Raw genomic sequence first — 21,809 nt, forward strand, 5'->3', positions numbered from 1 at the left:
CATCATTGTTGTTGTTGCATTTTCATGTAGCTAGTTTTAGTTGGTTTTTGGAGTTTATATGTTTAATGGCAAATGTTTATTTTCTGTCAACATCGTGTACCAATCAATGCTGCTTTCTCAGCCTTCTTGTCTTGTTAAGAGAGGCCGTTCTTTAAAGTATAAATGGAAAAAATGACAAGTAAAAATACCCCTAAAAATAAACAACCATGAAGCCAAATATATCCTTGTGTTCAAATAAAACTCATGGCCCAGATTACCTTGTACTAACTCCCTCACTCCTCCATAGCATCGCCATAAATACCAGATGGTAACCGTCCCTCGTTCAATTCCTTCTCCAGCGCAATAATCTCCTGCAGGCTGGTCGCCTTCTTGATCTTCTCTTGCAGCCTCTGCTTCTCTTCGTCCGTCAACTTTATCCGCGAGAGCTTCGACGGCGCGGCCGATGAGCCGTTGGATGTGACTTCGAACGTCTTTGACTTTTTGCCCATGATCTAGCAGCAAAGATACACGCATTAGAATAACATCCGGCAGCATAAAATTAGACATATCATGGGGGGTAATGGGCCAAGCGTACCGATGTTGCCAGGGCTGTAGGTTCTTCTGCTGTGCCAAATAGCTCTTGGCCCTGATCTCGTTCCGACTGCTTGACCTTTTCGTAATCCAGGAATCGGACAGAGGGACACCTCCAAATGACCCAGTAACGATAATGCTGATCCCTCAAAGTCAATAACCCAACCTATATCGCAGTGAAAGGAGAAGGAAAACGTACCTCCTTCTTCGTAACAGGGTTATCCGCCAACACCAAGTGCGTCAGCCGTGTAAAAGTCCCCAGGGCATCCACGTCCGCTAGCTCGGTCAGGCTGTTGGACGCCAGCACCAGGTTCCTCAGGTTCGGCACCGCGGCCGCCGCTGTGGGCTGGATGTTTGCGACGCGATTACGCGCCAGCAGCAGCGTCGTTATGCGCGGCGAGAGGGGGAAGTTGCCCAGCACTTGGATATCGTTGTCGGTAAAATCGATGGCATCGTGGGGCTACAACAGATATGGAAACGAGTTAGCTGCCCATCTTTGGATTTTCGTCTTTCTCTTCATTTCCTTTTTTCCTTTCTCCTATAGCTAGGGAGCTCTAAACGAACAAGGCCAAAGGAAAGCAGAAAAGTAGAAGCTAGAGGGAGGATAACTCACGCCGGCAACACCCAGGTTTTCAATGGCAGGAATTCGGTGTCCTATTCACGCCGCGGCGACAAGAAAAAGGCCTTTCAATGTATCAAACGAATCTCTCATCAAAAGTTTCAACCAAAGAAGGCAGAAGAGAAGATTAGAAGAAAATGAGAGATGAAGAAGTGTGTAGTATCTGCTCCTTTCATTTCTGGTTTTCCCTTTACCCTTCTCTCCTTCAGGTAGCAAACGCACCTCGGAGATCAAGCTCTCTTTCCTTAAGGGGATTCAGATAGGACAGCGAGTCCCGAATCAGTTCGGCCGTAAGCCGCATGATGTGGATTTAGGTCGGTTATGGTCGAGAGGAACAAGGGAAAGCCCTCGAGAGGCTTCGCAGGAAACGTAGAACGGCCGGTTTTGCGTTTCTCGATTCGCGCTTCGAAACGAGCAATTGCTCAAGTAATCGTCGTCGTTGCGATATCCGATGCTCAAATTGAATGTTGCCGATGTAGATATTGCCTCCGCGGACTTTTAATTAGGAAAAAGTGTCCAATGCTGTGAGAAAATGGAGAAACAATGACGGTAAGGCAGTGGTGCCGCATGCCACACTCGAAGCTACCTAGGCAAGGCTGAAATGCTTAGACAAGGCGCTGGGAAATTTCAGTGACGCCGAAAAAAAAAAACGCCACACTTTGCGCAGCGCCACGAAGAGCTAGAGCCACACTTAACTTCATCTCTGTGCTACGTAGGTATCTAGGCAAAACACAACCAAATTATTCAATGCCAGAATGCGTCTAATTGCATCATGGACCTCCGTGTCTAACAACATATAAATATCTTCAATGTGCTCTTATACAGATTAATCTTCACATTTATTAATCCTTACCAAGTAATACTGTTCCGTGCATAATAAACTTGCTCTCCACAGAGGCTCTCTCTAATAGTTGGTCTGAGCACTGACGTCTCCTTGCACTGATGCCGGGCAGCTTGGTGGCTAAATCGGATCCAACAGGTCTCAAGGAGAGCCCAAGTGAATACAGAAAACGCAATGATGATCACAGCAATTGCAGTTAAGTGCTGTCTTTGGGAAGCTGCTTCCTAGTAACATTGTACCTCCGTGTCTTGGGTATCGTGTCTCAGCGTATGGTGTCTTGCACCAACCCCATGGTTGGAGTAATATGCTGCTTTCCTACAATCATGCTGTCGCTAGAAGCAGACATATAATAACAGCATACATTAATATTCCCTCAAAACTAGGTAGTTTACAGCACATTACGTGTTGGGGGACACTTGCCGTATTGGAGTAGTTGTCCTGTATTGAGAGTCGGGCGGTGGGTGGTATCAAGTCTTCGACTGCCGAGATCTCTGGTGTCTCCGAATGTTGGGTTATCCGAGGGACTGATGCCGGTTCCTTAGGTGAATTGGTGTCTTCCAGAACCGTGGGGAGAAATCTCCCGCTGGGATCTCGTGGCCGAATCTTTCGAGTCCCCCCTGACTTCTTGGTCATATTCCCACAAGGGGCTCGGAGCTTGGAGGTTAGTTCACGATCGGATAGGGAAAACGCACGAGAACAGATAACAACGCGGGGGAGGTCTGTAATAGACGAATCGAGTAGAGGGCGTAGCGTGCGATGTCTGCTGTCAGTCGTGGTTGTATAGCAATTGCTACCATATCAGGTCTCACGCAGTCTCGGAGGGAGAGAGCCAAGGTCCTCATGATGAGTCCTTGGTCACAGAACAAGGATCATCAGATGAGGTTGTAAAAGGCTTGTATTCTAATATGAGGTCCGGGAGGTGACGGAGCTATATAGTCTAGTCTGACTTCCTTCCTTCCAATTCGTGGAGGCAAGTGTCCCCCAACACTACGTGTGCCTCTGGAATCCAGGCATCGATTCGAATTGCAGGATTCATAACTCCAAGACAATATTACAATCCAAATGCATTAAACCGACATCGGGTTGTATCCTTTGTAACTCAAAGACAACGTTACACAGCACTTGTTTTCGCATCGTTTTCTCATATTACTGCACTGTATTTGCTGCTTTGGGTATAATTAGATTATTAGGTCCAAGGGAAATTTAATATCAATTAATATTAGCCCTAGAGCCCGTTCTTATCCTTTACAGTAGACGCTTTATAATGTTTGCCAGTCTTTGCATTGCAGCCAATGAAGCGTATTGCCCTGACACAAAGTACAAAGTATAGGAACTGTCAATGCAGCTCTCATGCCTGTGTGCTTCAAGGTTCTCCTCCGAGCATACCAGATCGTAATAAAGGGGCTGGTTTGGCGGTGGCGGTGGCCAATATCGATGTCCAGAAGGAGACAAGTGTATGGCGGACTCGAACAGTTGGTTTGACTTTGAGTAACTAACTGAGAGGTGGTTGCCTCACACCGGGCTTCGAAAAGCGAAACTGGCGCGTAATTTGCAGATCTTCTAGCTGGAATTTTAGATAAGGGGGCACTGTATAGAGTGAGAGTACATTATTCTGTTATAATTACATGTATATATAGCTAGGCTTTTACTATTGCATGTAGCTGAATGGGGCGATTTGTTAGAATTAAGATGTGCCGGCTATTTATATGAAGATAGCCAGTGCAGATATATTCTTATTCATCTTTAACTCAATGAGACAATATTACTATAGGATTTGCATGATTGAGTGTAACACAAAGAGAAACTCTCCCAGGCACGTGTGGACAGCTATGACGATAAGAGCCCTGAGAACCTGATACTATTACTAGCCTTCTGAAACATCCTCAGTGGCATTTTACGAGATGACACAACATTAATATAGAATCTTTTGTCTAACTATTGGTATCAGGTGCCAATCTTCATGGTTCAGACGATATAACAGCATATTCTTTTGCAATTTACTCCTTCATCTTACTGTACCATATCTTCAATACTTCCGCACGTCTCACTCTCCTAAGCCCTTCAAGTATTTATATGTCGGTCTTGTGTGCCGTGTCTTGTACCAAACCCACCATTTGGAGTAATACTGTATTCCAATGATGTAATAAAACTAGACTGCCACTAGAAGCGGAAACATAGCATTCTGCCCACATATTTCCAGCAACAAAACTGCATCGTGCGCACACTGCTTATATGATGCGTTTCATGAATTGGTCTTGATACATGAGTTGATTTAAATTGCAAGACTCAGTTTCATCTGAAGAAGGATATTTATAGGCAGATGGAAGATGTTATAAAGATACGACTCGGGAAACCTAGTATTACTCAGCCTTTAAAGCTCCCTTGATCGCTCTTTACCATGTGAGACAGTATCACTATAGGCTTTGCAATGCTTAGCTTAGTTTAATCATGAAGAGGGTGAATGCAGTAATCTGGTGTTACTCAGTTTCAGAACGTCACTAATCGCCCTCTCAAGAGAGACAATATTACTATAGGATCTACCGTTTCCCAGCCGATATCAGGCACAGTCCTTTGCAGATCAAATTCACTATCCACAGCAGTTGCTTTAATGTCTTACTATATTATGTCTTTACAATTCAAGATATGCCAGTCAGTAAGCTGGATGTGCTATTATTGATATTTCCGCCCATCTACCTCTCTTGGGCTCTTCGAGTACTTATATCCTGATCTTTTCCGTTCCGTTTTGCCAATACCTTCTCTCTGATAATCTCAAACTTTCACAGTTCATTTAGCTCACCTTTGCCGTCTTTAAAGAACAGCCGGCACGTATCATTGCTATCGTCATGAGACTCATTAATCTCGGCCCATTGGCCTTCTTTTTGACCAATGTAGCGGCACAAAATGATGATGCCAAGGCAAGTAATTAATAATAGAACAAAACATTGCTCTAGGGTACATTCTACAACACATTGCTAATTACTCATTGCATATTAGCTCCTTTACATCCAAAAGTTAACTATCAAGGAGAACCGAAGGCTGCTACTCTCAATAAGTGCGAGGAAATTAATCTTGGGTATGATTATCTATTCCCAAGCAATGCCATTTATCTAAGTCTCAAAGTATAGTTTCTTCGCTGGCCTCTTTTCAATTAAAGTAGAAGGTCTAAACTGTACTTTATTTTGGTGAGTGTTTGCGTTCCAATAAACCAAGTACATTGCCCTAACGTAAAATATAGGGCCTCGCAGTGTAATACTTAAGACCGCACGCTTGATGTATCTCCTCCGGGAATACCTGACCTCGAAGCATTGGGCTGGGCTAGTGTAGCACGGAACCATGAAATTTGAGCTGCACAGTCAATTCGCTGCAACTCTGACGCCTAGTTAGAAGGCGGCATTGATGCTAGAGTCATATTATACAACTCAACCTTTATTCCTCTCAGCATAGACTTTTTTATTATAGCCGGGAATCTAACAGATCACATTCATATGGACATGCATACACACCCGTAGCCTGGCACTATTACCGGGGTCATGAAATATCTCCAGTCGTTTTTTCTTTATAAAAACGATATTACTATAGAGTCTGCAAGATTTGGTCTGCCTTGAAAAAGAAATCTTAGAGAGAGACAGATGTTAAGAAGCTCTAAATATGATAAGCCCAGCGGTTTAATATTACCAAGTCACTGGGCCGCTGCTCTCTTGACATCTCTAGTGAGACAATATTAATAGAATCTACAGTCTGTTGACCAACAGCTTAAACACAAGATCTACAGCGTTTACCAAGACATATCATTTAAAACATCTGACCTGGCAGATTGGATGTCATATCAACTAATGTTTTCACTTCTCTCCCTCCCCCATGCTCTTTGTATTCAGGCCTTACATCTTGCTCTTACTCATCTAATTTTGCCACTACTTCTCTCCTCTAAAAGAAAACAAGCTTTATTACTCCTATAATTCACTTTTATTATATCCAAGAATAACCCAACAACACCTGTCATTATGAGACTCGTCAACATCATTTTCTCGGCTCTGATTGCAGTCAATGCAACCACCCAAGATGAAGAACCCAAGGTAAGTAACAAGACACGAGATTTTTCTCTGCCCGCAGTCTATATGATGCTGGTCAGATATAGTAGGTTAATTATCAAGAGGAAGCAACAAATGTTGAGGCCAACAGTTGTATAGACATTTCCGGGTAAGTTATAAAAATTCAACATTGTATCGTAATTATTCGTCATTAGCCATTTAGCTACACCAAGAAATTCCAGCGGCTACGGTTGATATCAGGCATCCATTTCTCAATTAAAGTAGGCAGAGAGCAGACAGGAGAAGCCAAACCCAAAATACAATTCTACTCATCTAACGTTATATGACAGGTATCTTATCAGAACAACCTTTTCCTTCTTTCCCAGCGGTCGAACCAAAAATAAATAACAACCAACCTAAACTCTCTCCTCCTCCCTTCTATTCTCGACAAGAAAAGGGCAAAAGAGCTCCAGAAATCATCATATTCTATTGGAACACATAAACCACGCCAGACCGATCCACAGACACGCTCATCGAATACGGATACTCCAAAATCGCCACATCCATAATCAGATCTAAATGCGACTTCAACAGCTGCTGCTGCTGCATCGAAATCACCGTCGATCTCGGCGCCTTCTGCCTGGCCGTTCCCGCATTGGGCGAAGATGCTGCGTGTCTCGCGAACCGCTCCGTGTTCAGGTTCGTCGACGTTGTCGGGTTCGTGCTTGTATATATGGGCGGCTGTTCATCCGGCTGGAGGCCGCTGTAGATGCAAGAGTTTTCAATTCGCGAAATGTCCCAGAATCGAAGCATCTTATCTGACCCTGCTGTAAGCATGTATGCGTGCCGGACTTCGCGAGAGTCTTCCGTCGTCCCTGTGCCTACAACCATCGCCCGCACTCCTCGATCTCCGTTGCCCATGTCGCTAATCTCGAGGTTGGTTGCAAACCGGCCAAGCATCCCTTCAGGCTTGTCTTCGTCGACTTCCCACGCAGTATATCCCTTCTGGCTATCCTTATTATGGCCAGTTCGGTATATCTCTCTGCAAGTTGTCTTTTCCAGGTCCCACACCGTGACTTCTCCTTGCCCAGTTCCTCCAGCGACACAGATCCATTTGCCTCTCCCCTTATTGGGGTGCACACAGATACGATAGATGGATCCCTTTCCAGGCACGCCCCAGCCTTTCAGCCTCATCTTGAAACGAAGATCCCACAGGTCGACAACACCATGAGAGGTCCCCACGCATAGCCAGTTTCTCTTCTTGTCAATGCAGAAACATGTCGGGGTTCCATGATGAACAGGATTTTCCAGTATGTAGAGTACAGTCATAGTTCGCAGGTCCATGGCGAGAATTCTCGACAGATTTGTAGCAATAACGAGAATAGAATTCTGTTCTTGCTTGAAATGCTCGCACCATACTGCATATTCGCCTTCTGGTAGCTGATATTCACGCAAAACCCGCAGCTTTGTATACCTAATGACACCGCTAGTAGGAACCGTGTCAACCTTGACTACGTGAACGCTGCCATCAGACGCACAGCTGACAAAGCAATGAGAGTTCTCAACAAAGCAGAGAGCAAGAACATGTGCTCCTTCAGCATGTTTGTAAGTCTGCCGCGATCGGTTCGTAATGTTGCGCTCAAGCCGCTGTGTATCCCATACCTTGACCGTCCCGTCGTTACCGCCTGTGATGAAGAAGATGTGATCCGGAGATGGGATGACCCGATTAATAGGCCCATGGTGTTCTGCAAACGTCGCCACAAGATGCCCATCCGGCTTCCATGGAGGGTCTGCGCCAGGCACATTGACCGACCTGCTCTTGTCTCCCGAGATAGGCTGGACCATGGGCCCAAACTCCAGCACGTCGCGAGGGAAGTTTTCAACATACATGTTGTCAAGCATGCGTCGAATATGAGGATCTGTCCCTTCATAGCTATGCCTCACATGCCTCTGGCGGGCGCTGTCTTCGGCCTCTGTATGCAGCCCAGAAACAGCTTGTATTGGTACTGCTTGGGCAAACGGGCCTTCTACCTCTCCAAAAGCATTAGCATCGCTAGTTCCAGTCTCCGGTATAGACTTGTGCCCGTCTTTGCGATCCAAAAGGCTGAGGGCACTTGATTGATGCCGGATACCTCGGCGAGAAGAATAAGATGCATCCTTGACGGAAACAGAATCATCCCCAGGGCCCAAGGTAGATGTCATGGCCCTCCTAGAGTCCGTCGAACTGGCTCTGCCACTCCCAGTGGGAGATAGGAGCCTTCCTGTACCCCTAGAAGGTAAAGGACCAATACTGTGTACCCTTTTGTGTGAATGAAGCGCGGTGCGCTTTTTCTTACCGAGCGTATCATCTATTGTCATAGAGGCGTCTAATAGCGCATCTGCAATTGTATACGGACCTGTCACGGGAGGTGTAGGCTCCAAATCTGGTAAAACGGCAGATGGGTCCTTCAGTGCTGTATCGTCAAAGAACACCGTCTGTGGCGTCACACCCAGCTCCTTCAGCTGAACGAATCCTGTCGGCATATTTTCTTCCTCTGTGGAAGAGACCACAAAAGCGTCGCGAATCTTGTTCTTGCTAAGCCGCCAGATATACTCGCCCAACGCCAGTAGTTTTATCTCGTCTTCGGGCTTCAGACCAAAATTCCTGAGCTTCTCGAGCCACTGTTCATCCTCGTCATTGCGGTTAATCTTACTTAGAGAAGAAGAGATAAGTTCCTTGGACGATCGAGCCACCGAGGCCATCGGTACTTGGCCTGGTGACTGCCGCTTCCCCAAAACAGATTTCCAAAAGATTCCCTTGTCAGTTTTGGAAGCCCAAGTCAGCGCCTGATCAAAAACTGCCCTAGGGAGAGGCTTCTTCAAAGAGTCGAGCAGATTTAGCTCGGAAAAGTCTGAAAGGGAGTGTATTTTAAGGTATGGCCTAACCAGCGGAAGTAATATGCATTGGATATCAGCTTTGGATAAGAACTTGGCAGCCATGGATAGGAATTCAGCTGCAGATTCTCTGATCCACGTATTCGGGTGCATAGTAAGCCGAGCTATCAAGTCAGCCAGCTCCCAGATCTTTGGTCTAGACAGGAGTCCCAGTCCTGCAATTTGAGCCAGAGAATGCAAGGCCGAACGCACGACATTCTCCTCTGAATCTGCCAAAGTCTGGACCATGAGAGGTAGCATAAATTCTTCTAGGCTTGTGCTACCTATGAAAGTTGCAATGCCCACGACCGTGTCCAGGAAGGCGCTCTTCAACATCCAGTCTCCGTCGTTGAGATAGGTGATCAAATGCGAGAGTAAAATATCATTTGAATTGTCCTGAAAGTGCATGCAGAGATCAGGTACTGATGTCAAGAACGCTCGTCGAACATTGGCATCCGGATCCTCAACGAGCTGTTTTGCATGGCTCTCTAGAATTTCAGACAGTTGTCGGCTCGCATTATCATACATACTTTCAAAGTTCGCAGTGGCACCATTAGTCCCAGGTTCAACCTCTGGGTCGGTGATTGGCATTGAGCCATCAGTTTTGAGGCTAGATGCCATCTCTAGAAAACGCTGTGCAGTAGAAGCAAGGCTGCCTATGCAAGACGCATACGTCAATCGCACCAAGGAATTTGGGGTCCACGATTTTGTCCCAAGAGCAATCTCCATCCTAGGCAAGACATATTCCACCAAAACATGAGAGTTGATTGGTGTGGTCGTCCGTACCAGCTGCAGCAGCTGAGTGACGTTTCGTATGACTGTCACCAGCACCATATCCGTCTCCTCTTTACGCAGCAGTGTCATTAGATACGGCAACACTCTGTCCAATTTAGCCTCGTCGGTAAGTCTTTCAGCAAACGCTAGCAGCAAATCGCACGCTCTGATTCTAGACGCAGCTCGGGCTGTTGTCCTCATAGCCGAGGCAACCAATGTTAGAAATAGCAGCGTCCCATCGTCCTCTGGTGGTTCGAGATCTGCAGAAACGGAATGTTCGTGAGTCGGGATACTCAGTCTGACTGGGAAATGGTCCAGCCCAAGCCTCGATTTGGGAATTATCGGATCCGCAGTCTGCTTTTCGTTATGGTATCCTAAAAAGTACGAAATTTTGTCAAAGTCGTTGAAAATCCTGTCGATTCGGTTATCCGATTCTCCCAAATTTCTTTCGACTCCAGATATAGGGCTATTCCCGGAAGACGGATCCGTAATAAGCTCCATGTATTGGTGTAAGAAGTTGTAAAAATAGCTAGGAAAGACTTTATCTTTCCAAAAATCAAGATACTGCTCCGCTGAATAACGCCTCTCCGGGTCAAGTTGAATCATATGAGCAATCATATCTCGCACATCTTTATCGGATATGACGCTCAAGTGAGTAATGACCGGGTCGTACTCGCCACGACGATACTTGTACAGCTGTGCGAGACTGAATATTTCAGATTCGAGGAACAGCTGCGCAATGACACATCCCGCGCTGAAAATGTCCATGGCCCACGTCATCTTGGGATTCTGCGGCGGAGTTTCGGTGGATGAATAAAACCGCTCGGGGGCAATATAGCACGTCCGCCGTCCAGAGGAGTCGAAAAAGTAGGAAAAATCACCGGGGTTGTCGTCCGGAAGCATAATAGGCTTGTAGGCAGATGAAAAGTCCGTCAGATACAGCCAGTTCCACGATGTAACCAGCACATTCTGAGCCTTGATGTCTCCATGATAGACATCCCGTGCATGGCAATCCCGCAAGGCGCAGAGAAGCTGAAAGGCTAACCACTTCTTTTCGATATCTTCGAGGAAAGGCCGCGTGCTCATACGATCATAAAGAGAGTTGTACATGAACTGCCGCACCAGATATCCGTTCGTCTCGGTCTCGATGATTCGCTGAAAACCCAAAGCATTGGGGACGTCCGCCAACGCCTTTCGTTGCTCTAATCAGAGTGCACATGGTCAGCATACATGTATTATGCTCCCGCCGCGTATGGTCCCCTCGTAAACCACACCACAGACGCAATAAAGCTCTCACCTATAATCTTCTTCTTGTACTTTTCCAGCTTCACTTCCGTATACGGCTTCACAAGGACCTTGACCAACACAACGCCATGCTCATGCCTGCCCCGGATGCTCTTCATGAACCGGGCATTTCCAATGCTCTTCTCGTATTGGATATCCTGTAGCTGCGCAATATCTATGCCCGCCGCGCCGGCTGACGGCGTTGCGAGAGAGAAGCCCTGACCCATGGTGAATCGAGCGAGCGGAATGTATAAATCTCGTCCTCTGGGTAGCTAGAGAGCGTTTGCGACCTGAGATGCAACACCAGACGAGACGCAACAAGACGACCGAGAGAGGGTTGGGATGCGACGTCTTATCGTTCGGCCAGGGAGGAGGCAGCCGTCATCTTGGATAGACGGGAAAATCCAGGTCGATAAAGCAACGGTTTCGAACGGGACCGCCAGATATCGTCGTCGGGGTCGTGTAACGAAGAAAGAAAGAGCTGGTAGCTGTGCAGAGGTTCAAAGTGCGGGAGGGACGTCACCTGCTAACATGCGCCGCCTTTGGATCGGAGCTTGCCAGGTACCTACGCCGCCATAGTGGGTAGGCTTGGCCGCATAAGCAACTCGCTAGCAACCACTAAAATCAGCTGCCCGCCAAAGCTAAAAACAGTTGAGCTTGGCTGCCTGCTAAGCTAAGCTGCCAAGACACTCAAACCTTCAGCCTTGCCTATATAAAGCCTTTCTTGATGCAATCAATACTGCTACAGCCATGGACCAAGAGTCTGAAAAGGCAGAAAAACTATTATCCCACGTAGAAATCGAGCTATTTATAATTTGTCAATTTAATTCAATACACAGATAACATTCTGTGATGTTTTTTTTTTACTGAATTTGGAAAGGCATGAGTTTTGGTGAGAGCTAACCGAGCATTTTACAGATTCTTGCTACTCTATTACACTTCACAAGAATGGCCATACTACAAGACAACAAAGAAAATAAGAAAGGATAAGGAGATAAAAAGGATTCATTCTGTTCACAGCTTTCCATTAAATGTACTATATGTATTTCAATTAACCACGGTGGGAATTAATGTCATGTACCCAGAAATAGAGCCCATATCATATTTGTGTAAAGTTGGTAAAAGTAAGATAAAAAAAAAGTAGTTATAGATGGCACCAAACGTTGACCATGCCCCGATATCCATATCCAAAGACTCATATACACCAGGTAAAAGAAAAACTTAGGAAAGATAAACCCATGTTTCTTCCTCTCTCCATCACCCCTCTCCCTCTTTCTTTTTACTCTCCTCTTTCTTTCGAGTTGTGAAAGTTGTACACAGTCCGTATTGCAAGAACACGTCAATGAACATAAAAAGTAAAAGAGGGAAGAAAGAGGAAAAGAGAAAAGAGATAAGAATAAGGGATTCCTTTCATGATAGACAAGGAATAGGCTCAGAATCCAGCACTGCGTCGCCCTCTCCAACCTCGAAAACATCGACAAAGATGCAATTTCTCTCAACGAGAAGTCCCAGCATAATCTGATCCGGATATTTTGCCCTAAAAAAGAAACCCAAGAGATATAGTGTGTGGAAAAAAGAGAAGAAAAAAAGGTATTCCAAATGAAGGAGGTATGATGGACAAGTAAATGAAGAAAAAAGAGTAAATGTAGTAAAATAAAGTAAAGTAAACAAAAACGCCCCTTTTCGCGGCTAATGCGATATTTCCTTTGTAAACTGTGGCTTCAATAGCCCCCATTTGTGCAAAATGCTAAGATGTATACCTCCCCACCCATTATTCCTGAACTCCTATGCATACCAGGATCGTTAAAAAACAAAAAAATTGGTTTTTCATTCCGTCATTGGCAAGGAAATGTTGTGGCATTTCCTGATCCCCACGCCCGAGCTACGTCGGTTATGCAAAAAATAAAGCTTTCTGACTTGTGTTGTTTTGTTTTTTTCTCAGTTTACTATGGCACGCATGCGCATCTGCCGTGTTGAGCGATACCGTATCTTTGCCAGCATGGCCTCTGTATCGAAGTCGCTCTGGCCGGCATTTGGGTCTGCCTCGATCCGATCGACCATGTGCATCAGAGGAGCCCTTGGTGCGGCAGGATCTGCAACTTCGAGCTTCTGCGAATGGGCATCGCCGACTTCTTTGTGATGCGGTACCAATGTCCTGCTGACGGTGATGGACTTTATCGTACGGGGCTTAGCCTCAGCGCTCTCCTTCATCAGGTCGGGCTCTTCGCGCTCAATACGCTCCATTTCCTTCTTAGCCATCTCGAGCACCTCGCCGATACGTGTCTGGATCTTTGATACTTCTTCGTTGCACTTGGCATCTCTTAGAAACTGATGGGCACCGTGCTCACACGTGCTCTGCACAAACTCAAGGGCCTTGTCCAGCTCATCATATACGTCCGGGGTCTGGTTTGCCAGGCCGGGGTGGCCGCTGCGCATGGCAGCAGGTCCATACCGCCGACTGCTAATATATCGTAGTGAGGGGAGTGCCTCGGCGCCCCTATCGTCACCACCGGTGTTCTCGTCATCAGGAACTTCCATCTCGGCCAACTTCTTAATTTGCGCGACTTTGGCTGCCATTTTGGCCTTGCGCATCAGATTCCTACTTGACGATATAAATCGAACCAGGTCATCAAAGAAACCCTGAACGTAGCTGTCGTAGTAAACGATGATCATATTCCTGGTACGATATGTCTGGCGAGGGCCATCTGCTGAGGCAATAGACGCCGTCTTGGTCTTCCTGGCCACTCTGGCGCTGGGGATGGCGTTGGTATCTGTTGATGACTTGGGGAATAGGGGGCGCTTCTCGGCAGCAGGGCTTGGCGGTGACGACCGGCGTTCTCTGGGGCCGTGAAAGGGTGCTTTGACAATGTCGGGCTGTTGCTGAGTGGGAACATCTTCAGAGAAGAAGATGTGCATCGCGCCATCATCCTTGGGCTTGAGGGATTCCGTTGAGCCTTTATTCCTCAGGGACCTGGTCTCGGGTTCCTTGTGGGGGTTTGCCTCAGCCAAAGCAGCCAGCTCCAGCTGGCGCTTGTCGACCTGGCTACTCAGCTCATCGAGCTTCGTCTGCCAGTCGGGGATGTTGTTTATAAGATTCTTTAAAGCGTCGATAGCCATATCGCGGAAGTTGTTTTCCCGCGACGAGACTCTTGACGGAGCAATTGTGGCGGTGTTAGGTGTCGGCACCTAACAATCAAATCAAAGGTGTAGTTTTCGATAATTTCGTCGAGATCGTATCAGTTGTCTCCTTAGGCGTCGTTGGACGCTGCCCTCGAGGACTGGAATAAGGGACTCCAGAGAAAGAGTGGAGAGGAAGCGAGGAGAGAGAGAGCAAAGAAAAAGGGTGGACAAAGAGGGTAGCTTTGGCCTTACGTTAGCTCGGTGGAGCTCGCCGTCGCAACAAGCCCAGTCCGCCTATGAACCTTTTTTTTTTTTTGCCTGTCCAGTAACCAGCTTTTGTTCTTGGTAAAGAGGCTTGGAGAGAAAAAAAACAGCGCGAGCCAGCCGTCCGATATTCCACTAGCGTCGAGGGAAAGGACGGGGAAGAAAGTCGTTTGAGGCAGTGGAGAACTGAGAGCGAGGTAAGTGGCGTGGTGTGTGTGCGCGAGTGTGGTGTAGCGGTCTGATCTCTGTCCGTCGTCCGTAGTCGATGGAGCTGCCAGCGATATGCTTTTTGGTGGCTTGGAAGGTTTGCCGAGGGGGGAGATGCTAAACTCCGGTTGGGCGATGATTGCAGTTCGGTCGAACAACTAGTTGGCACTGAGGCGGCGACGGGAAGCGTTCGTCTGATGTATCTGGATATGGATCTGGATCTGCGTATTGAGATAGAGGAAGAGAGCAGTCGAGAGAGTTGAAGAAGCGAGCACGCAAACAGAAAAGTAGGAAGAGCGAGGCGCGCAGCAGGAAGGGTGACCTGTAATATTAATAACGGCCATCCGTCAATTGATGAGACGGGGACCCTGTAGAGAGGGAATACAGCTGTACTGGATGCTACAGGCACCTACACCTCACACAGGAGCAAGGTTGTTGGCCTGAGGAGTGTGCTGCGCTGTTGGGCGGGCGTGGGCACAGTACAGGGCTCCACCTCGGAAGCAAGGACATGGGGTACATGTACGACCTCCACCTGGACGTCGCGCTGCCTGTATTCGCAGTACCGGGGGGGCCAGGTACGGGGTACATGCACCGCGAGGTACCAGGTCACTCGCAAGGCCCCAGAAGGAGCGCAAGGGCCGCCGGTTCCCACAGTACGTCACACACAGTGCCTGCACCCTGAGTCGTCACCGTCGCTCACGAATTGCCATAACCGTCACACGCTGATTCGGGGACCGACCCCGTATCTCACGGGACCGAGGTGGCCCGGATCACACTGTGGGCAGCACTGCATGTCACAGCGCGCCTGCGATGCTGGAACGAGCATACGAGAGCGCCTGTCCTGCAGAGGTACCGGATACTTGCAGCGCGTACTCTGTCCCTGCCGGGTGCGTAATACGCGGGACGCCGTGTGAGCGGTTAGAGCGACCGCCGACAAAGTATACATGTATACACGCAGCGCCGGGGGCGTAACGACTCAAGCCGCATCTGCCGCCGCTGGCCAATCGCAAACTTCGCAGACACACTACCCGATTGGGCATTTATGTGCGAATAGTGTGCGGCAGTACTTCTGCCATCCCATGCCCGTCATCCTCGCTGGCAATTTTGCAGCACATGGCTCGGCTCTCGCCAAGCAAGGCTGCTTGCTTATACACGTAGATAGTATGCAACAAGCAATATCAAAATAGGGAATTTACTCCATTTGTATCAAACTCTACAACTATATGGCAGATGTCGGCAACTTGGCATCCGGGCCCCATCTCAGAGCTTTGTACCTGCACGCATACCGCATTTCACAACTCCATACAACCAATGCATGCTTCCTACTCGTACGCACTTCGGGTTAGAGCAAAGTCCGCAGCATGCAGCAGGCAGTGGATTCGAGCTGCTTTCTTATACTATTGCCTCTTGGCAGGACGTGCTTTTGTGTTGTTGGTTTGGCATTCTTTTGTGGACCTTGTTCTTCTCAGAGGCCGACTAATAGGCTATGTGAGCGTAAACGCCGTAGTTCTAAGTGGAGGAGAAATATAGATGGCCCCTCTCTTATCCCCAGCCATTCTCTCAATAAACAAAATAGTTATAAAAAAAAAAGATCGAAAAGAGCAGTGAAAATGACATGGAATGAGGCTCTAGCACTATACTCCATCGGGTCTATATCCTATCGCCGCCGCCGCAGCGAAGAGAGAGGAAGACCGCCGGATATCCCCTTGTTTCCATGACATTATAATGCAGCTGGCAGAAGAACAGAAACGATGCTAATGCTGCATCACTACGGCTAGCAGACACGATGATCTCAGTCTTAAGTTGGAAAAAAGCAAAAAATTCTACGGCAGGATTAGATCTACACGCTTCTGCGCGCCGCGCCGAGTCGGCTTTTGCCACGCCGTTGTTTTATTAGCATCAAAAAGGGCCAACTCTAGGCGGGGGGTTAAATTGAAATGCCTTTTTGCTAGACCGATACCGTGTCAAAACGATGAGCACGCAAGAGGTTCCCCGTGTATGCAGTCAGTAATTCTTTACACAGCCTGCAGAAAATAGGCTGAACTATATACAAGGCGAGGAATGCAGAATATCTGCTGTGCTCCGATCGAACCGGCTTGACGTCGTGAATACGCACTCTCAGCATCCCCAGGCTCCATTATTCACGGTCCGGTCGTTCGCAGCTGCGTCCAGATACCGGAGCTAAGCCTTTAGGGCGACCTAGGCTCGAGGCACAGCACACACAAGCTTCCGGCATCTTAGATCTCTGTGCAACGCGGCTTCGCGCCATCATCTAGCACGTCGGCCTAGCACATCGGCCTAGCACATCGGCCTAGCACATCGGCCTAGCAGCAGCCGTAGTACAAGGAGGCATCAGTATGCCACTATGTATGATGCCTGTCCCACTTGCAACGGCTGCGACCTGCTGTGACGTGAAATGTGGCTCGCCGAGCGGGCCTGTCTGCGCCATCCAGAAGCCCAGAAGCCCAAGTGGAAGCAGAGTGCCGTACAGTAGCAGCGCAAGTAGGAGTCCTTGGTAGGATTATGGCATGGGCGCGGCCGACAGATTGCAATCAGCCAGCGATGAGTTCATCCTCCGGCTGGGCGCCAGGTTGAGCTCGACCGTCGCCACAGGCCTTGGCAGCGAAGCTCCCTGCTAAAACGACCTAACAAGATTGATACCTGTCGTCTCACGTCTCCTGGACCCATGATCCACTGAGCGGATCGCCGCAAGCACCTACCTGTACCTTTGCCGCACCAGGAGATCTCAGCACAGGCGAGAAAAGAAGAAGAAAAAACGACGAGCAATAGCCGCGAACAAGGAGGCATCGCCTGTAAGCTCAGATATCACCGTAAGCGAGGCTCCCGAGCCGCTCAACGGCGGCGCCGCACGCGAGGCTGGGCATTCTTATGCTGTCTTTAATTTTTTGCTTTTTCTTTTGTTCTTTTACAGCCGCTGTTTAGCACGAGGCGACGAATAACAGAGCGAGCGCTTTTCTCAATGAGTGAAATGCCGACTCCAAGTTCCGAATGCAAGAGGTCCAATGTAACTGTTGGCTTGATCACAACCGGGGTCTCGCCGTCCACTTTGCTGTTATTAAACCGAGAGCAGCACGCCGAATCTACCGAATCTACCGAAGCCGCCATACCGTCAAACACAGCTCAACGGCGATCCAATGTCTACCCCGGGTTTTCCCTCTATGTGTGTTTTCTATGTCTATTTCAGTGGCAGGAGTATTATCCTCTTTTCATGCAAGATGCGTGCCGTCATCCTCGGAGTGCGCACAGTATGAGCGTCTTTCGCCAAAACGGCCTTTGGCTCAAGCGCTGAAAAAGTTGTCGTGGCATCATCCATCGCCTATCCCACTCGGGCAGCATGTGCCTATCCCGCTGGGATAAACAGCCGCGCGGGACTCCGAGTTCCACTAGTTTAGCACTTGTGCAATGTGCAATATGGCTTTTTGCGCTAATATCAGCGTAGTACTGTATATACCGTTCTTGAGTGGGAAAGACCTGCTGATCCTGCTGCTGCATGTTGTTTCTGATAATAAAGAATCCTCTGAGTCAAATCATCTAGTTGCACTCGCAAAGTAACACAACTTCCGTAGTCAAAGTCTTTCGGCGATCCAGTTGTGACACATCGACCAATCGCCGTCCCCAGCTGATCGGCGACCACTCGCCGGCAATGAGACCATCCAACAGTCCCGCAGGAGCCTCTCTGTCTTGCGTCGTACTTTGTACATGTATCTTGTCTTTTGAAATGTCTTGAATCTTTTTTTCATCCAGCCAGCCAGGATTCGCATCTCCACGCATGGCCGTTGACATTGGCCTCTATGCTAGCTCGCTGCAATACCAGCTAGTATCCTGCAGCTTTGCTTCGTCGTGATCCGATGGGCTAATTTGGTGCCTTTTTTCTCCTTTTTTCTCGCATACCATTTGGTGGTCCATTTTAAGATCGGGGCTAATAAACTGGGGTGGAGGCTCTTAAGCTTCATCTCCATGATGAGGGCACTGTGGCGTCAATGCCATGCCGTGCCAGGCTCGCTAGACGGCACACAGACAACCGAATCGCGCCAGATTAGATGCCTACACAGCAGCCTTTTTCTTGCTCGCTCCGTGGATTTCCTAATGCTCACGCACATGGTAGTGCTGGCACACACATGGAGGGCTTAGTACGGGGTACAAGGTCCAAACAGGTAGTCACCGGAATCCAGGTTGATTCTTGATATCAAACTGTGATTCGCAGCGATATCCGGGTGAAACCCCGCTGGACGTGGCATTCATGAAGCATCGGCCTAGAGGCACATACCTGTATGCACGGTCATCGAGAGAAGGGGACTTTTTCAACGTCCATCCCGGGGAGATAGCGGAGTTTAGTCAAACGCTGTGGTGAGTCCTCGGAATGTGACTCCGGCGGGTAGCCGGCCTGCCATGGGAAGCTGCGCAAGTCCGCGGGATACAAGAAGGGCCAACAGCACAACACCAAGAAGAGGCAAAAATGACGCCCTCCGCGTCGAGATGGATAGCCGGTATGCAGGCTGCTGACGGCTTGACTTCTTTGTTTGTCGCTAGTCCGGGCGTGTTGCAGAGCCGAAGAGCCAGGAACAGGAACAACAGCATGCAACAGTGCGGGCAGCATATGATGCTTTTTTGGTAATTGAAGCAAGATGGTGTGAGCTGCCTTTGTTGTATCAGTATCAGTATCATCATGCTCTCTCCACGCCCGTTCGTTCGAGACCCGCCGGCAGTAGCACCACAAGCAGTGCTGCGTCCAACGACAGCGCAGAAAGACAGTCTACGGCGATGCAGTTGGTGGATAAGGAAATCATGCGCTGCATTCTTCGGGGCAATCAGATTGGCCGCTGGGCCGTCCTGCTGTCGCCAATCAGCTGAGCGCGGTGCGAATCGGCCGAGTCAGGCGTGTCGTCGACGTCGTGCCGCATCGGCGACTCCAGCTTGGCTGAAGCGAAAGCGAAAGAGACAACCGGAGATGATTTTCAGAGAACCCCTGTCGCTGTCTCTGCCTCTTGAGCTGTCTTGTGTCAGCGCAGCTTTACGTAACCCAGGGTTATGCCAAACGGAAGGCGAAGCGAAGCGGTACATGGAGATGTACTCCGTACACGGGTACCTGTAGATTCGTGCCGCTGGCCTTGTCATTTTCTGCATGCAGAGTAGCATGTGCCATTTGTACAGAGTACCTACGCCATGCCCTGTACATGGTACGTGCGCCCGTGCTGGGCTTGTATTAGCACCGCATCTAAAAGGGATCGACAAGTACGGGCGTAAAATTGTACGTTTTCGACCTGAATCTCGTCCATCCACAAGCGAAAAGAAAAATCTCCCTTGGCTAAGTTTCGGGCCGCAGAGTAGCGCTCAGACGGCTGGCTAGGGGCGGCGGAAACTAGCTCGGTCAATGGAAAGCATAGAAGAGAGCCAGAACAAAATTACGAGTTGGCCTTGGAGTACGGATTCGCAGGTACCATGTTGCAAAATACTGCCCTTGTGAGCCAGCCACAGGTATGCAGATACAGTAAGTACCTATGGTGGAAGAGGTGGGACAATCTAAAAAGATAGTGCTATATGCATACATACATGTACGAAGTTAAGAGGTAGGATTTATGCGTATTCTTCTTCTATACGTGCGTATAGATGTGCAAAGTCGGGCTCGTAGTTGGTCAATCGAGCTTTCGCTCCCTGCATGCCTGCAGTAGAACGAACCTTGTTATCCGCTATTCTGTCCTCCACAACCTGCGATTCGTCGAATTCCGCAAGCGGGAAGAAGCTTCGCTGCGTGGCCTCGAAATCGAGAATAGCGACAAGATCTCAGTCGGGCTTATCAAAAAGGGCAATTTAGTGCGAGGGCGTGTACGAAAGTTGATGGCAGGGCTTGGGGATAGGGAAAAAAAAAAAAAGGGTAATAAGGATGCGAAGGGGTCCTTGATTTGAAATGGCGTATTTCTTGCCTTACAGATGGGTTTGGATAATGCCAACCCATACCTGTATACTTAATACCTGCCAATGCTACATAAATGCCCAAATACCCATGCTTTGCCGTGCCGTTTGTGTGCTTTTTATTTCCGCTCCAGAGATGAAACGTGCGGGGTCCTAATTCTAGAAACCTTATTCAATGATGCATTAATATCGCAGGTTGCTGAAATTGAAATGACGTCCAAGATAGTCTTTGCTCTCTTGCGGGGGAGAGAGTTTCATAGCTACCGTATTCTCTTGGTGCTAAAAGAGTGACCAGGGAGAGATTGAGGATAGCTTCCAGTGCCAATTCCTGGCGATTACGATGAATGGGGCTGATGGCCAATAGGAAAAGGGGGATCTTCTACAAGGCCTGAGCCTATCAAAGCCTGTCCGATGCCCCATATACGAAGTGCGAGCAAACAGCGAGCCGAGCACATCTCCTTTTTTTTTAGCTTCCGCCTTCCCATTCTATATATCTTTTCTTCCCTTCGTCCACTGAAGCAAAAGCCGAAACGGCGACCGCCTTGAATGATGTTATTTTTTGACACCTTGTGGGAACAGAACAGACAAGGTTAGACGAAATGCCGAGGTGACTGTATCAACGACTCCATCGCCTTCTCCATCTGCCAGAGTAGGACCATCCCACATGCCCACCGATCTCTTGTCCATCAGTCAGCATCAGCCACCGCGTTTGAGGCGAAATCTAATGCAGCAGGGCAACGGGAGACACTGCCGAGCCGGCCTCACTGCTAAAACACCCGCTCACGCACCACTGTCATCTTTTTTCAGTGATATCAAATGCTATCCTACCTACATCCTAATGCCACCATGTAACGCCGAAACGAGATTTATGGGTGAGGGAGCCAAAAGAGGCAACTTGTCTTTTTTTGCTATTTACAGGCACCTTAAAGAAAGAAAAAAAAAAAAATGAGTCTAGACAAGGCAGCTGTATTACTTGCCATCTAGAGAGCATGGCCCGGCATTACACACACTCTTGTGCGCCCAACCACCAACTACACGTGGCCATGATTACTTGCACAGGGCGCAGATTCGGACTCGGCGGCACAGACGGTGCAACTCCCAACAAACACCTTGTATACGCATCAATGCAAGCATGAATCATAAACTTTCCTTCTCTTTTGCTCTTGAATCGCATTCTTTTTAACGCCGACTGTCAATCTGATCCGCAATCGCAATCGCCGGTGTCCCGCAGCCGAAGGTTGAAGGGACCGCAAAAAGA

At 48.4% G+C, this 21,809-nt stretch overlaps 3 protein-coding genes across 3 annotated transcripts; all 3 read right to left on the minus strand.

Annotated features, from left to right (window-relative positions):
• Nucleotides 1-61: 61 nt before the first annotated feature.
• On the minus strand, nt 62-1,771 carry GGI43DRAFT_408475 (U2 snRNP complex subunit LEA1). Its single transcript, XM_083206364.1, has 5 exons — nt 1,412-1,771; nt 1,184-1,224; nt 770-1,030; nt 575-709; nt 62-491 (listed from the first exon to the last, which is right to left on the minus strand). The coding sequence occupies exons 1-5, from the start codon at nt 1,488-1,490 to the stop codon at nt 273-275; spliced, it is 735 nt and encodes a 244-aa protein (XP_083059097.1). The 5' UTR covers nt 1,491-1,771; the 3' UTR covers nt 62-272.
• A 4,477-nt stretch (nt 1,772-6,248) lies between these two features.
• GGI43DRAFT_408477 (ubiquitin-binding serine/threonine protein kinase VPS15) lies at nt 6,249-11,554 on the minus strand. Its single transcript, XM_083206365.1, has 2 exons — nt 11,043-11,554; nt 6,249-10,947 (listed from the first exon to the last, which is right to left on the minus strand). The coding sequence occupies exons 1-2, from the start codon at nt 11,254-11,256 to the stop codon at nt 6,545-6,547; spliced, it is 4,617 nt and encodes a 1,538-aa protein (XP_083059098.1). The 5' UTR covers nt 11,257-11,554; the 3' UTR covers nt 6,249-6,544.
• A 1,181-nt stretch (nt 11,555-12,735) lies between these two features.
• Nucleotides 12,736-14,587, minus strand: GGI43DRAFT_85635 (uncharacterized protein). The gene has a single exon (XM_083210416.1). It carries the CDS (start codon nt 14,144-14,146, stop codon nt 12,968-12,970), a length of 1,179 nt encoding a protein of 392 aa, XP_083059099.1. The 5' UTR covers nt 14,147-14,587; the 3' UTR covers nt 12,736-12,967.
• Nucleotides 14,588-21,809: the final 7,222 nt, after the last annotated feature.

The sequence above is a fragment of the Trichoderma evansii genome (assembly GCF_050947405.1).
Source record: "Trichoderma evansii strain SZMC 28006 chromosome Unknown GGI43scaffold_14, whole genome shotgun sequence".
In the NCBI taxonomy this organism is placed as follows: Eukaryota; Fungi; Ascomycota; class Sordariomycetes; order Hypocreales; family Hypocreaceae; genus Trichoderma; species Trichoderma evansii.